This window comes from Urocampus carinirostris, chromosome 8 (genome assembly GCF_059441175.1).
Source record: "Urocampus carinirostris isolate Australia breed hairy pipefish chromosome 8, RoL_Ucar_1.0, whole genome shotgun sequence".
Taxonomy (NCBI): domain Eukaryota; kingdom Metazoa; phylum Chordata; class Actinopteri; order Syngnathiformes; family Syngnathidae; genus Urocampus; species Urocampus carinirostris.
The window spans coordinates 6529682-6545480 of record NC_142356.1 but is presented as its reverse complement, the minus strand read 5'-3'; the positions used below and the strand labels follow the sequence as shown (position 1 = coordinate 6545480).

Below are 15799 nucleotides of genomic sequence, written 5' to 3'. Positions count from 1 at the left end.
AGAAAGAAAGAAAGAAAGAAAGACAGACAGAATGAGAAGGAGGGAGAGAGAGATAGAGAAAGAGAGAAAAATAAGTAATAAGTATAAGTAAGTAAGTAAGTAATAGAAAGTAAGAAAAAGAGAGAGAAATAAATCCCCCTCCCCTCCCTTGGGGGTGGCACCTGGCTTTGGCGACATCAAGTGGACATATTCCAAACTGCATCTCGTTCTCGCAGCATTTTTCTAATAAAACCCTTGGCGTCTCTGTTCTATCCGGCAGACTGCATGTTCTACACCCTAAAGTTTGGATTTTAGTCATTTAATAAACTTTAATCCTCTAATCTTTGTGCTCTGTTCATAGTCATAAAACCAACTCTGGGGAAAGTGGCTTCAATTATTCAATGATCGCGAGATTAAGTATCGGTGTCGGATTGATATCATTTTGTATTCACTTGGATCAGATCGATACCATAATGCCTAGTATCGCCAACCCTTAGTCTACAAGTACTACATTGTAAATATTGCTTATCCATCCTACTACTATTTTTAATCTCATTATTTTCTTTAAAATCTTTTTTTAATGTTTATCCAGGAGTGCCGCGTCTAATCTCGTTGTTAACCACGTTGTAATCGATGACATTAAGGACAATTCGAATTCTAAACAGTGTTCACTCTTCAGCCAGTTGGTGGCGCTAACTCACTAAGTAAGGGTTTGCAATGCAAGGGTAAATATAAAGAAGAAGAAGGACCATAGGTTGTGCTTCCATGCTCTTGTATAGCTACGTGTCCACCGTAATGTTAAACAAGTGACAGGAAAAAAAATCCGCATTTGGACTTAAAAATAACCAGAAAATAGAAAATGTATCACAAATTTGAAACACGGGAAATAGGAATAATATTTCACAGGTAAGACAAAACCATTTATTTGCTACGGTGTTTTATTGTGCAACGTATTCGGCGCAAACATTCACGAAAATTCAACCTGTTTTATTTCAGTTTATGCTCAAAATCCAATAGCAAAGAAATAAAACGATTTTAACAACATTTTTGACACAAAATTTAAAAAGAGTGTTTACATATGAGAAACCTTTAGTAAATTATGACCAAAAAAATCACTACAAAATTAATTTTAATAAGGTTTTCACACTGGAGGATTACTATTTTTATGTATTTTTTGGTAAATAAATAGAGAACCAATAAAAAAAGGCTAATATTTAAAAAGTGTGTGAACAGAAGTGGACCTGTACTTTGTTCTAACGATTAAAATGATGGGTAAATGTCGGTTGTATTAAAAAGTAATTGTATTAAATCGTTACAAATTAAAATAGTCTACATTTTATTGTTAACATATTGCTTTTGTTACGTAGTCGCCCCTTCCAAGATGGCCGCCACCGAAACACATTCACTATTGGGACTGCTACACGCGAAATTGAAGTCAGAGAGCGGCCATCTTACGTTGCTGTTGATGTTGTTTTTTGTAGGGAGCGTTTAAATATATATAATGTATATATATATATATATATATATTTCTAATTGATTTTCTCATCATTAGTATTATATTATTTAAGTTTTACAAAATGTGATTTTTTTTTTAATTTCTTATTGTTGCAATTTCTAAGCGGTCTTTGTTTCTGCTTTAAGAACAAGTCTTAACTTTGGTCTTAAAACAGTTTTTGTAGAAGTATTTTATTTTTCGTTCACTTAAATGTTTTTCTATTGTATTGTTTACCTTAATTACATTTTTCACCTTATTTTCAAAATATTGGACAATGGAAGGTGTTATTAATGTTGACTTTGTTGCAGTTTAAAGTGGAATATACTTGTGTGCAGTATAGTCTTTTGTCCTTTTTTTAAGATGTGAATATTTTATATTAGAGACTAATACTTGATATTTTTCTATTTATTAGTTTTTATATTATATATTTTGCCGACTGGAGTGAAGTCGTAATTTTATTGTAGCAACGCGATTATGATAAAGGGGATTACGATTCTTTGCCTTCTACAATATTTCAAAATCGAATTAACATCTCATCTCATTAGCTGCACCGCTTTTCCTCAGTAGGGTCGCGGGGGTGCTGGAGCCCATCCCAGCAATCATCGGGCAATGGGCAGGGGACACCCTGAACTGGTTGCCAGCCAATCGCAAGGCACACAGGGACAGACAACTCACTCGCTCAGCCACGCCTAGGGACAATTTGGACGGGCCAATTCACCTGAAATGCATGTCTTTGGAATGTGGGAGGAAACCCACGCAAGCACGGGGAGAACATACAAACTCCGCACAGTAGGGCCGGTAGCTGGATTTGAACCCACGCAGGAGGTTCCCACGACCTCAGAACTGTGCCGCACACGCGCTAACCACTGCGCCGCCGTGCTGCCCCGAATTAACTTATTATTTCAATTTAAAAGTCAAATTAATGTATTATAGCCATTTTTGATTGACATTATAGATTAATTATGAAAAATAACGCAAACATTAGTACAACAGTGGGACTTTGCGATTCCACGTTCGCGGGTCTAAAAAATAATAATAATAAAATAATTTTTAAAAAATTGTTTAGCATTTTCACTCTTCGCGGGTGGCTTTGGTCCCCATTAACCGGGTCTAAAAAATAATAATAAAATAATTTAAAATGAAAAAAACTTTTTTTTAAGCAAGTTTGATGCGGCGTCGCTACTTCGCAGGTTTTCACTTTCGCGGGTGGTTTTGGTCCCCATTAACCGCGATAACTGATGGATAAACGTATTCAAGTCTGGCGTCTTCCTTTTAGGGCATTGCAAAATGGCCGCCAGTAACCTCATCACTCTTCATAGCGAATGAACTACAATTTGTATATTATTCATATCGTCACAGTAGCGGGAATAAAAGCGATTCCTAAACCGATTTCTCCATTCCATCTGCTTTTTGCTGTGATCTTCTTTCGTTGCCATGTCGCAGAATAAAAGACTCTCTATTTCGCAACGCTTATCCCAGAGTAAAGTAAGTCACTTTGTTTCTAAATGTTACTATCAAGTCTCTTGAATGTGTTATTTTGTCGTGAACGGACGCAATCCTCCCATAACGTCTATGCGAGAAAAGAATTAGCATTTAGCATAAAAAAAGCACGCAAACTAAAACGAATTTAACTCTCTTTGATGTTGAATACACCGGTTATCATTAAAGCTGATGGTTAAACTGTTATGATCTACTTCGATAAAGTGATCATACAAATCGTCTCGATTATAGTTGATGTTGAATCTTATTTCGTCAAACTACACAGATATAAATGTTACAATGATACAAAAAGTTTGGCCCAAGTCAAGTCTTGTTTATTTTTATAGCACTAAATCACAAAAAGTCTCAAAGGGTTGTACAGAACCTACACTATTATTCTACTATCCCCTGATCTAAAACCTACATGAGGGCAAGGAAAAACCCAAAAACCTCAGTCAAGTCATGTTTATTTGTGACGCTCTTAATCTCAAGTCAAATTTATTTTTATAGCCCTTAATCACAAAAATGTCTCAAAGGGCTGTAGAGACCACAGATTATTGCAAACCACAGACTATTATGACACCATCCCCTGATCTAAAACCTACATGAGGGCAAGGAGAAACTCAAAAACCTCAAGTCAAGTCATGTTTATTTGTGACACTCTTAATCACAAGGAGTCTCAAAGGGCTGCACAGACAAAGACTATTATGACACCATCCCCTGATCTAAAACCTACATGAGGGCAAGGGTAAACCCAAAAACCTCAGTCAAGTCATGTTTATTTGTGACGCTCTTAATCACAAGTCAAGTCAAATTTATTTATATAGCCCTTAATCACAAAAATGTCTCAAAGGGCTGCACAGACCGCAGACTATTGCAAACTACAGACTATTAAGACACCATCCCCTGATCTGCCCAAGGACATATTGGGAGGAACCGGGAATCGAACCTGCGACTTCTTGATCCGCGCTTTACCTCCTGAGCCAATGACGCCCCAGCTAGTCAAATCATGTTTATTTGTGACGCCCTTAATCACAAGGAGTCTCAAAGGGCTGCACAGACCACAGACTATTGTAAACTACAGACTATTATTACACCCTCCCCTGATCTAAGACCAACATGAGGGCAAGGGAAAACTCAAAACCTCAGTCAAGTCAAGTCATGTTTATTTGTGACTCTCTTAATCACAAGGAGTCTCAAAGGGCTGCACAGACTATTGCCCTCATGCTGATCTAAAACCTGCATGAGGGCAAGGAAAAACTCAAAAACCTCAACATGAGGAAAATGAAGAAACCTTGAGAACGGGCCGCACATGAGATGACCCCCCAGGCTGTTGCATTAACAAACAATACATTTAAAAAAAAACATAATGAAAGTATAATATAAAATAAAGTAGAAAATAAAAAGCATGACCAGGTTGCAATAAATTTACCACTAACAAACAGTAGTTATTTTCAACATTAAATATAGGTCATTCATTAACTACAGAATAAAAGTGTGTATAGATTTAAACCCTGCACCAAGGGCATAGCATTCCATAACATCTTTTATTTGATGCACTGATGAAAGTAAAAATGGAACAAAAATGACTAGAAGCTGTCGAAAATACGACAATTTGGGGCAGGGGTGGTGCACACGATAGAACAAATATTTTCCTGGGGATTAAGGAGAACGTAAAAGAGAGAGAAAGTAATAAGAGACAGAGAGGGAGATAAAAAAGAGAGAGGGTGGGAGAAAAGAGAGAGAGAGAGAGAATGTGAGGGAGAACGTGAAAAACAAAAGAAATAAAAAGAGAAATAGTGAGAGAGGGGCAAAGAAAGAGAAATAAGTAAATCCAAAGAGAATAGAAAAACAGAAGGGTAGAAAGAAAGCAAGAGAGAGAGTGAGAGAAAACAAAAAAGGAAGAGCGCAAAAGAAGGTGGAGAGAGAGATGGAAAGAAATACAACCACAGCGTCTTTGTGAGAGCCACCTGGCTTAGGCAACATCAAGTGGACATATTTCAACGTGCAGCTCGTTTTTCTCTCGCGCTTCTCTGAGGGGTTGTCTCGTGGGCCGTATATCATCCCTTAGCGGGCCTGATACGGCTTGCAGGTCGCCTGTTTGACACACCTGATTTAGGGTCCATATTCAGACCAGGTAACTACTTTATGACTAATTATTTGTATACTCTTCAAACTCTGTGCCAGGCCGTGCATTTCAAACCTAGTCCTCCAGTCATGCTACATCTGAATCAATTTAACAACAATAACCCAATAAAATTGCACTATTATTTAGGAATACAGCCATATTTTACTCACTATAAATGGCTTTATTTAGTTGACAAATGAGAGTCCATTTTAAACCAGAATAACAACATGCAATGTCTTTTTAAGATGTCAAAATTAAACTACTGTAAAATCCGGACTATAGAGCGCACCTGATTATAAGCCGCACGCACCACATTGTACGGGCATTACTGGTTTTGTCTTTACACAAGCCGCACCTCTATATAGTCCGCATGAGCCCACATTGAAACATGTAACACAGTCACAAGTTTATCCCGAATCTGACTTTAGGTGCCGCTATCGTGACTTTTTTTTTGGGGTTTGAACAAATTTATTGACACTAATAACAGCAAACAAACAACGTGAGGTTTGAACAACCCTTCTCGAAAATCTTAACAGCAATCAAGCATATTCACAATTTCGTTATGTCTGCCAATATGACGTTTTAACATTTTTTTCTGACATTTTTAACATCTTTGTTAGTGTCAATAGATCTGTCCTGGCCAAAGTCCCGCAATTGTTTTTTGGTCCGATCCCCGCAATCGGCAACATAAATGGAAAATGATACCGGTAGTTACAATTTAATGCAGACCTTTAAAGTCCGGGTCCCGTTAAAAGTAATCCAATGAAAAAAAATGTTTATTTCCAAAGTTTAGGGTGGGAAAAATAAATATCCACTATTGTCCGCTGCAACAACAAACAGATTTAACTCAACTTTACCCCGCTTCCCGTCAGCCCGCGTTTGCTCTGCCCCTTCTTTTTGATTCGACGGTAGAAAACCTATCACAACTAGACAATTCCTGCGGCAATTGTAAGAGTTGTGATTGATGTGGAAGATAATCCCGTCATGTATATATATAACCCCGGTTGTTAGCATTATGAGTTAGTATAAAATGTTTAACCCAGAGAGATGTTTCTGTCATTTTTTTACTTGGTTCTGTGGGGGGACTTCGCCCCACCCCCCCCCCCCCCACAAACCCTCGGTACTGGCAAGTTAATTTCGGATGGGCCCATAATTGTTAACAACAAGGATATGCCTTGTGGAGGTCCAAAATTCACATTCATGGTAAAAACATAGTAATAGCACTGTTATTACACTTTAAAAACTTTTAAAATATACATGTTCAAATAGAATGGGCCGTTCGATTTGAGTTGGCCCATTCGGAATCCATTGAGCCCATTCATTTTTCTGATTCGTTAGCATGTGGCCATTAGCATAATTTTTTAGCATGAAACAGTTAGCATTTATCCATTAGCATCACTTTTTTGCATGTATCTGTTAGCATAACTCATTAACACGAGGCCATTAGAATAATTTGTAAATATGAAGTCGTTAAAATATAGCCATTACCCAAAAATTTTAGCATGAAACAGTTAGTATTAAGTCGATAGCATCACTTTTTAGCATGTATCCATTAGCATAACTCGTCAACATGAGGCCATTAGCATAAATTGTAAATATGAATTCGTCAAAATATAGCCATTACCCAAAAAATTTTTGCATGAAAACGTTAGCATTTAGCCCTTACCATCACTTTTTGGCATGCAACTGTTAGCATTAACCATTAACATGAAGCCATTAGAATACTATGTAAATATAAAGTCGTTAAAATATAGCCATTACCAAAAAAAATTTACTATGAAGAAGTTAGCATTGCTGACAGTGTTTACAGCTAGCTTGCGCTAATACTTGGGCTGGCTAAGCAATCACAACTAATAATAATAAAAAGATCTCGGGGGATTATATTGGTTGTGCCTGCCTATCTTCAGCTTCCTCCTTATAACTGTCGCCATCAAGGGCGTTTTCCTCATTCTAGGAAAGAACCTTTGTCATACGTACAATTCGAACGTAAACTATGAGGATGCAGTCTACCTCGGCGCACTTATTCCACCGGTCTAAATCTTACCGTTAGAAAAATTTCATAAATTGTCCGCTTCACTGAATAAGCCGCAGGGCTGAACATTTGGGGGAAAAGTAGCGGCTTATAGTCCGGAATTTACGGTAAACTGCAACAGTTTGTAGATTGAAATTGGTCCTCGGGTTAAATACAACAAAAGCCTAGATCAGGGGCGTCAAACAGGCGGTCCGCGGGCCAGATCAGGCCCGCTTAGGGATTGAATCTGGCCCGCGAGACATGGCTCAGAGAAGCGCAAGAGAAAAACGAGCTGCAGGTTAAAATATATCCACTTGATGTTGCCAAAGCCAGGTGCCTCTCACAATTGCTTCACTTGTATTTCTCTCTCTCTTCCTCGCTTTTTCTTACTCTCTATCACTCTGATTCTTTCACTCACCCTGTCTCTCTTTTTTTGTCTCTTTCTCTCTGTGTCTTTTTACCTTCTTTTGCTCTTTCTTCCTTTTTTCATTTTCTTTTCCTTTTCTCTCGTTCTCTCTCTCTCTCTTGCTTTCCGCTCCTCTCTTTCTCCCCTTCTTTCTTCTCTCCTTCTCTTGTTCTTTCTCTTTCTCTCTTTCTCCTTTTGCTCTCTACTCTTCTCTCCTTCTCTTTCCCTTATTTCTTTCTTTTTTTTTCTTTCTCCCTAATCTACAAGTCCGGCCCCCGAGAGAATGTTTCTTCTATCGTGTGGCCCCCGAGTTAAAATGAGTTTGATACCCCTGGCCTAGATGGTCAATTTTAGGTTTAAATCATGTTTAAAATCCTTTCAAATGATACTAAATTAATTTCTGGTTACTTTGAACCAATAACTTTGATGTGTTGTGGTATCTTTATAGAGGCAAAAGAGCACACAAGGCTCAGTGGGTGAGGATGAAGATGACATTTTTAGCCAGCCGAGCACCTCACAAGTCCAGAGGAGCCTTGAGAAGATGTCCCCTTCGCTGGTTGAGCAAAAGGTACCTTTTATGATAGACCCCCGGGATACAGCGACCCCGTTTTACAGTGGAATAGACCCCTTTCAAAGCGTCACAGTCGAAGCTGGATGCAAAAATAGTACGTGCTGGTCAAAAACACCGAAGAAACCAAGCTTTCCGTTCTTCTAGATCGGTGTTAAAATGTCGTCGTGTTTGTGGACCAGAATCGGAGAAGAAATGTTAGTGATCTGTTGGGAATTAAATATCAAAACGTACCAAATTGTTCGAATTAGTTATCTGACTCCATCCTCACTGTAAAATGTGGAACTGAAGTCGTCCAATTTCGTTGTCACAATATATCCCATATGTTGTAACAATGACAATAAAGGCCTATTCTATTCTATTAACCAAATACAACCTCCATTCACCCAACAATTTCTGCACGCTCGTTTCTTGACGGAAAAGATGAACGGGAAAGCCGACATTTCCACAGGGGGCAGATTTAATTTCATTAACAATTTAACTAAGTGTACTCCATCGAAAATGGCCGAATTAGTGATGGTTAAGTCTCTGGGGAGCCCTCTTCTGAAGTCTTTTAGCTCTCCTCTTATTGGCCCACGTCTCCCAGCAAAATGGTGTGCCGGCTCCTCCCATGGGCGTGCCAATGAAGCCCCCTGGGCTTCACCATCTCAGAGAAGAGGGTCGCGACGTCTGGATCACGCAAAACAACACCGAGCGTTTCTACGTCATCAGGACCTTGTTCTCAAAACAACGCCTGCCATCCTCCGTCTGGATGTGCTGATCATCTTATCAGTAGTACGTCCTATTCTGTAAACAACATCTTCCACCACTCATGCCTGCCCTGAGCTTTCACTGCTCATTGAATAAAGGCACAGTCAGTAAATAACTACAGCATTAAACTCAATAAATGTAACTTGTATTCAATCGTATGAAATCCTTTATAGTCAAATGTATAAAATCCTGCGATCGTATATTGATGTTTTACATTGTCCCCGCGGACCCTACTGATCAGAGAAAAGGACAGTTGTGGTTAAATACTTTCGAGCGAAAAGATTGGACCAGGGTTCTCATCCAAAAAGCTTGGGTTTGCAGTACACACTTTATATCAGGTAAGAGAAATTAAACGTTTATGATTGTTGCTATCATGTCCCATACACATTATAACGGCAAAGTATCTTATTTTCTTAGCTTCAGCTAACTGTTAGCGTGTTAATATATGTATTCAATATAATAACGATTTAATTTTATAATATAAGTTGATTAATATATATCCATCCATCAATTATCTGCACCGGTTATTCTCAGTAGGGTCGCGGGGGTGCTGGAGCCCATCCGAGCTGTCTTCAGGCAGTGGGCAGGGGACACCCTTTCAATATTTCTTTAGTAGTATTTCTGGATTATACTATTACTGTAGGAGTATATATGTAGTATTTACAAAGTAGCATTTTTGTAGTATTCCTCTTGTATTTCGGAGAATTACTGTGGTAATATTTTTATAGTATTTCTGCAGGATTTTTGTATTATTTCTCTAGTGTTTCTACAATAGTGTTAATCTATTATTTTGTATTATTGTTGATGTATTTTTGTAGTATTTGTGTCGTATTCAGTATTTCTGTAGTATATTTTTCTTTTCAAAATGAACATATATATATATATATATATATATAACTATATATATATATAACTATATATTAGGTACCTGTGTTAAACATTAAATTGGTATTTAGTTTTGTAGTAACTTTGTGGTATTTCTGTAGTAGTATTTCTGTATTATAGTATTACCGTTGGAGTATATATTTAGTATTTACAAAGTAGCATTTTTGTAGTATTCCTGCTGTCTTTTGGAGAATTACTGTGGTAATGTTTTTATAGTATTTCTGCAGGTTTTTTGTAGTATTTCTCTAGTGTTTCTACAATAGTATTTTTCTAGTATTTTGTATTACTGTTGATGTATTTTTGTAGTATTTGTGTGGTATTCTGTGTTTCTGTAGTATAGTTTCTTTTCAAAATGAAAGCAACAATATTAGGTACTTGTGTTTAACATTAAATTGGTATTTAGTTTTGTAGTAACTCTGGTATTTCTGTAGTAGTATTTCTGTCGCACACAAAAAGGGACAATGGAGAAAAACTATATTTTTAAGTAGTAGTACTTTAGTTACTATTGTTTGTATATATATATAATATAGTCATATTTTTGTTCATGTGGCCCGCGGGGCGTAGTTTGCTAGCCCCAACATTAGCGACTCATTAGCAAAGGTTTCTGTACCCCACTTTATAGCAATTTCACTTTGTAATCCCCAGCTTAGAATTTCTTGATGTCATATCCTGGGGGTCTACTATACTATTATTATCATCTGAATTGCGGTCAATCAAAAGTATTTTTGTTTCATAAGAATATATACATTTTCTTTTTTGACAGAAAGCAGAAGTGGTGAAGTATATTCTTATGAAGGATCAGAAAAAGATGCCCATACGCCGTGCAGGTAATAATAAAAGCTGCAACGTTTGTTATTTAGTGAACTGTGCTTTTTGCATTCGTCCGTCCAATTCCAAATTTGTTAACTGCAGGGAATTAAAAAGAGTTTCATTAAAGCCCGAGTGTGTAATATTTGACCACTAGATGGCACTGTGTTGTCAGGTGTGAGTGGGAGCCAATGCCACAGAGCACAGCGTGGCAGCAGGATGCCGGACAAACATTGCGGCGACCTCTAAGTAGGGATTTCACTATGTCATAGAACAGGGTTGGGTAGGGTTACTTTAACTGGATTACTTTCAGTTACTTTTGGATGACTTCAATACCAAATATGCTAATAAAAGACAAAAGAAACTAAATATGAATAAAATGACTCAATTTTGTGCAGGCTCGGGGAGTAACGGAACACATGGAACGGCAAAAATGATGTTGGCAAGCTGTTTGGATTTATTTTCATTTTGTTTCTGTCGCATTTTATGTTAGTTTTGCCGGAGATCAAAGCCAGGAGAGAAAGCTTACCACGTGTTGTGAGTCATCATTTTATTCATATTTAGTTTTCTTTTGTCTTTTATTCGCATATTTGGTATTGGAGTAATTGAAAGTAATCCAGTTAAAGTAACCCTAACCAACCCTCTCAAAGAAATACACATTGCACATGATATTTTTTTTATATAAAAATCAACATTGGTATGATAGTTCACGTATTTTTCAGAGTATTCCAAGCATTTCATTTTACTGAGTGAAAGATTATTGTACAACTTGGAGGCACTAAATATTACACACTGTCCCTTTAATGTTTCCATTGAAATCCAGGCTTTGTACAAGTGCTTGAAACCCTTGTAAATGCTTGAATTTGAATGCTTTCTCAAGGTTTGAAAACGACTTGGAGTTTGGCTGAAGTGCTTGTGAATGCTTGAAATTGTTGCCATGTTGCCACGCAATACACTATAATTAAACATAAATTCAATGAAGAAAAATAATGTGGCCAGTAATAATAATGATAATGACAAGGAATCGATAATTGTTTTTAGAAATATTACAACGTAATATTTGTTCTTTGCATGGTACCAGAAAAATGTACGAATTGTCTTTAAAAGTGCTTAAACAGTGCTCTATCTATCGCTCTATTATTTATCTATCTATCGAGACATCTATCTACCTCTATCGCTCTATCTCTCTATCCCTCTCTCTATATATCTCTCTTTTGCTCTATCCATCTCTCTATCTGTCTCTATCGAGACATCTATCTACCTCTATCGCTCTATCCCTCTCTATATATCTCTCTTTTGCTCTATCAGTCTCTCTATCTAGACATCTATCTACTGCATCTGCTCTCTCTATATCTATCTATCTCTCTTTTGCTCTATCTATCTATCAATCTCTTTATCTAGACATCTATCTACTGTATCTACTCTATCTATGTAGCTCTCTTTTGCTCTATCTATCCATCTCTTTATCTATATCCATCTCTCTATCCATCTCTCTATCTACTGCATCTACTCTATCTCTCTATCTCTATCTACACATCTATCCACTGCATCTACTCCCTATCTATCCATCCATCTATCTATGTAGCTCTCTTTTGCTCTATCTGTCCCTCTCTTTATCTATTTATCCATCTTTCTATCTACCCATCTCTATCTATCCATCTCTCTATCTAGACATCAATCTATCTATCTACTGCATCTACTCTATCTATCTATGTAGCTCTCTTTTGCTCTATCTATCCCTCTCTTTATCCATCTATTCATCTCTCTATCTATCCATCTCTCTATCTAGACATCTCTCTCTCTCTCTACTGCATCTACTCTATCTATCTCTCTCTCTATCTCTCTATTTCTCTATCTCTATCTAGACATCTATCTACTGCATCTACTATCTATCTATCTATCCATCTCTCTATCTAGACATCAATCGATCTATCTACTGCATCTACTCTCTATCTATCTATCATGGTGAGAGGGGTAACCGACAGCAAGACAAAAACAAAATTAACATTGGTCTTGATATTTCACATTTTTTTTTGTATACAAAGCAATGTGTTTTTCTTTAAATGATTTTTTGTTGTTTCATTTTCGTACCACTAGGAGGCACTCAAGATGACACAGTCCCTTAAAAGTGGCAGTACACACAGTGGACTGTGTAAAACGATACTCAACGAGTACAGCATCAAGCCTGAGAACACATAATCAAACAACAAAAGCCAAACATTCCAAAGCGGAGCCATTAAATGATTTCTGAGCCTTAAGCATAAAGCAGATGTGCAAACCGCATTTTATTCTAAACACGTCTCGCCGGATCCATTCTCAAGCGTGCTGAAACGTGAAATGATTCAATTTGAAGGTGAAATTAAATACAGGCGGAATCTCGAGTGTCTTACTTGTTCATACACATATATATGTATGTTTTGAATGAATGAATAAAAAACTTTATTTCGAACATTATGAAATAAAAACAGGACAAAAATAATGACTCAACAACAAAAATAATGTTAACATGTTTGAAAAGGGGTAGTAAGAAGCAGATGCTTATTTTCCCTACCCCTTCATCTTCTCTATTAATTACATTTTACGGATAGCTCCTCTTGTGTCTAATATAACAAAATCTCATGGATATACATATTACATAGGTAAGATATGTATAATTATAATACTAACAATAGTCACATATTCAGTGTTCTGGTTTGCCCGCGTCCCTGCGTCCTAGACGCATAATTTTTGCCGGGGACGCATTGGGTCAAATCAACATGCGTCCCCGGGACGCAACGTTTTTGACACCAAATTGTCATTATTACCCTTTTACTTTTTTTTTTTTAACAAAGATTTACCGCACTCCAAACTTTTCGTCAGGCAGATCCGCCATTGTTGTTTTGGTCTCGCGCCGATCTCGGCAAACGAGATCTCGTCGCTTCGAAAATGACGTCATTGTTGTGGCGGTTGTCGATTGAAAGAAAAGTATGCCTCCGAAAAAGCAGTTGGTATTAGGTGCAAATCAACAAAAAACGGGTCATTTCTTCAGTGTCGGTAATAAGTCGAAACATAACGCAGAAAGTGGTAACAACGGCAATAATTCCGGCACGAAAAAAAGGCGGAGAAATTCTTCAGAAGACCGCGAAGGCAAGGAAAACACGTGTGTTGAAGCGAACGATTCGACGAAAGAAAATAAACAAAAGAATACTTGCAAGAAAAGGACTTTTCTGCCAAAATGGACTCAATTATATTCCTGGTGACGCTATGATGAGGATGATAATGGATTGGACTTTGAGAAGGCATTACAACTATGCCTTCAACTATAACGAACCACGAAGAATAAATGAACTGAAAAATTGGAAGTGATAACTGCTTTGTATTACCGATAAACTGTGATGATTAAAACTGAAAGAATATATAGATTTATATTATATATTTGTCGCCGATTTAAAATTCAACCGCGATAACACTAAATTTTGGGGACCCATAGATCTCTGTTGGGACCCATAGATTTTTGAGCATGCGAGTCCCTGGGACTTATCACTTTTCACAGGTAAAATCAACACTGCATATTTTATACACTAATCATCGTAGTACCCATCTATTAATGTTATAATGCTACTAGTCACTAAATATCACTCTGACATCAATGATAATAAAACAATAGCAATAATAACAGTTATGATATAATAATAGTCACAACAACAACAACAAGGTTAACTATAGTTGTAAACGCAGTATTTCCAATCTCTAGTATCAGTCATACGCCATTTTCTTAATCTCTGTATTCATCCAGTAATGTTTTCTTGTATTTAAATTTGAACACGAGAATAGTTGGACATTGTTTGATCTCGTCTTGTAAATTGTTCCAAAGTTTGACTCCACACACAGACACACACATACTTTTCCTGGTGGTTCTCAATCTTGGGATTTTGAATTTACTACAGCCCATTAAGTTATCATTTCCCTCTTTCCGAATGAAGAATTCATGGATGTTTTCTGGCACTGTGTTTTTGTTGACCTTTAATAGCAGTTGTGAAGAGAGAAATTTTACTAAATCATATATATTAAAATATATAATTTTGTCCTTTCAGAATTGGTCAAAAACGTTTTCAAAGAATACCGAAGCGTCTACCCGGAGATCATGAAGAGGGCGGCGCTGGCATTGGATCAGGTTGGTCTAATTCAGGGATGGGAAAACAAACTGAATACTACTAAACTAAAAAGCAAATTCAGTGCTCAAAAAGAGGGGGGCTAAAATATGACATTGCTTTCATTCTGAAAAGAAAAACTATTCTATAGAAATACTTCAAAAATTCTGCTACAGAAATATAGGAAAAATACGACAAAATTCTACTATGGAAATATTACAAAAATATTGCTTTTGTTACACTTAAAAAATACTACGAAAATACCACTACCCTAATATTGTAATACAAATATACTACTACGGAAATAATATAACAAAAATATGACTATAGAAATATAATGACATAAATACTACAGATATACTACAATAATCTACTGTGAAAATACTACAGAAATATTATGACAGAAATAATTTGGATAGGATATACTACAAAAAAAATAATACTACAGCAATACTTTGAAGAGGATACTAAAAAATACTTCAAAAGTAATTCTATGGAAATACCACAAAAATACTGAAATAGTACAAAATAATACTGCAGAAACACTACTACAGAAAAAGAACAACAGAAATAGTACAAATTTACAGCTGCAGTGATAATACAAAAATACAACAGAAATATTACAAAAGTAAAAATATAAAAGACCACAGAAATATTACTAAAATACCACTACAGTAATGCTATAATTCTAAAATACTACTACAAAAATATTACAGCAGAAATACTATTATAGCAATTTTACGATGGGGATACTACAAAAATTCCACTACAGTAATACTATTATACGAAAATACAACTACAGTAATACTACAAAATACTACAGCTACACTACAAAAATATTACCATGGAAATATTTGTACAGAAATACTACAAAAATGCCACTACAGTAATACCATAATACAGAAAAACTACTACAGAAATACTACAAAAACTACAGAAGTGCTACAAAAATAGAAACGCTTAAATCCTACACAAAAAAAAACCCACACAATTACAGTATTTTTCACAAAACTAAATCTCAAATTTAGTGCTCAAACCCGAGACCTAATACATTTGCTTTAGTCATGAGTGTTTCAAAACCAATGTGATGAAACTCTTCTGTTTCAAAACAAATATAACAAATATAAAGACATATAACGTATGTGTGTGTGTGTGTATATA

At 36.4% G+C, this 15799-nt stretch overlaps 1 protein-coding gene across 2 annotated transcripts in view; it reads left to right on the top strand.

The window, feature by feature from the left end:
* The first annotated feature begins 749 nt into the window (after positions 1 to 749).
* Positions 750 to 15799, top strand: part of ndnl2 (necdin-like 2) — a 29951-nt gene continuing 14901 nt past the window's right edge. Inside the window, exons 1-4 of one of the 2 annotated variants that reach the window (XM_088342990.1) lie at positions 750 to 885; positions 7947 to 8066; positions 10465 to 10528; positions 14582 to 14661. In XM_088342990.1, the coding sequence (XP_088199116.1) occupies positions 8040 to 8066; positions 10465 to 10528; positions 14582 to 14661 (171 nt within the window). In that variant the 5' untranslated portion in view covers positions 750 to 885; positions 7947 to 8039. Of the gene's footprint in view, positions 886 to 2771; positions 2960 to 7946; positions 8067 to 10464; positions 10529 to 14581; positions 14662 to 15799 lie in introns of those variants that run through there. The other variant, XM_088342989.1, reaches the window with a different exon arrangement.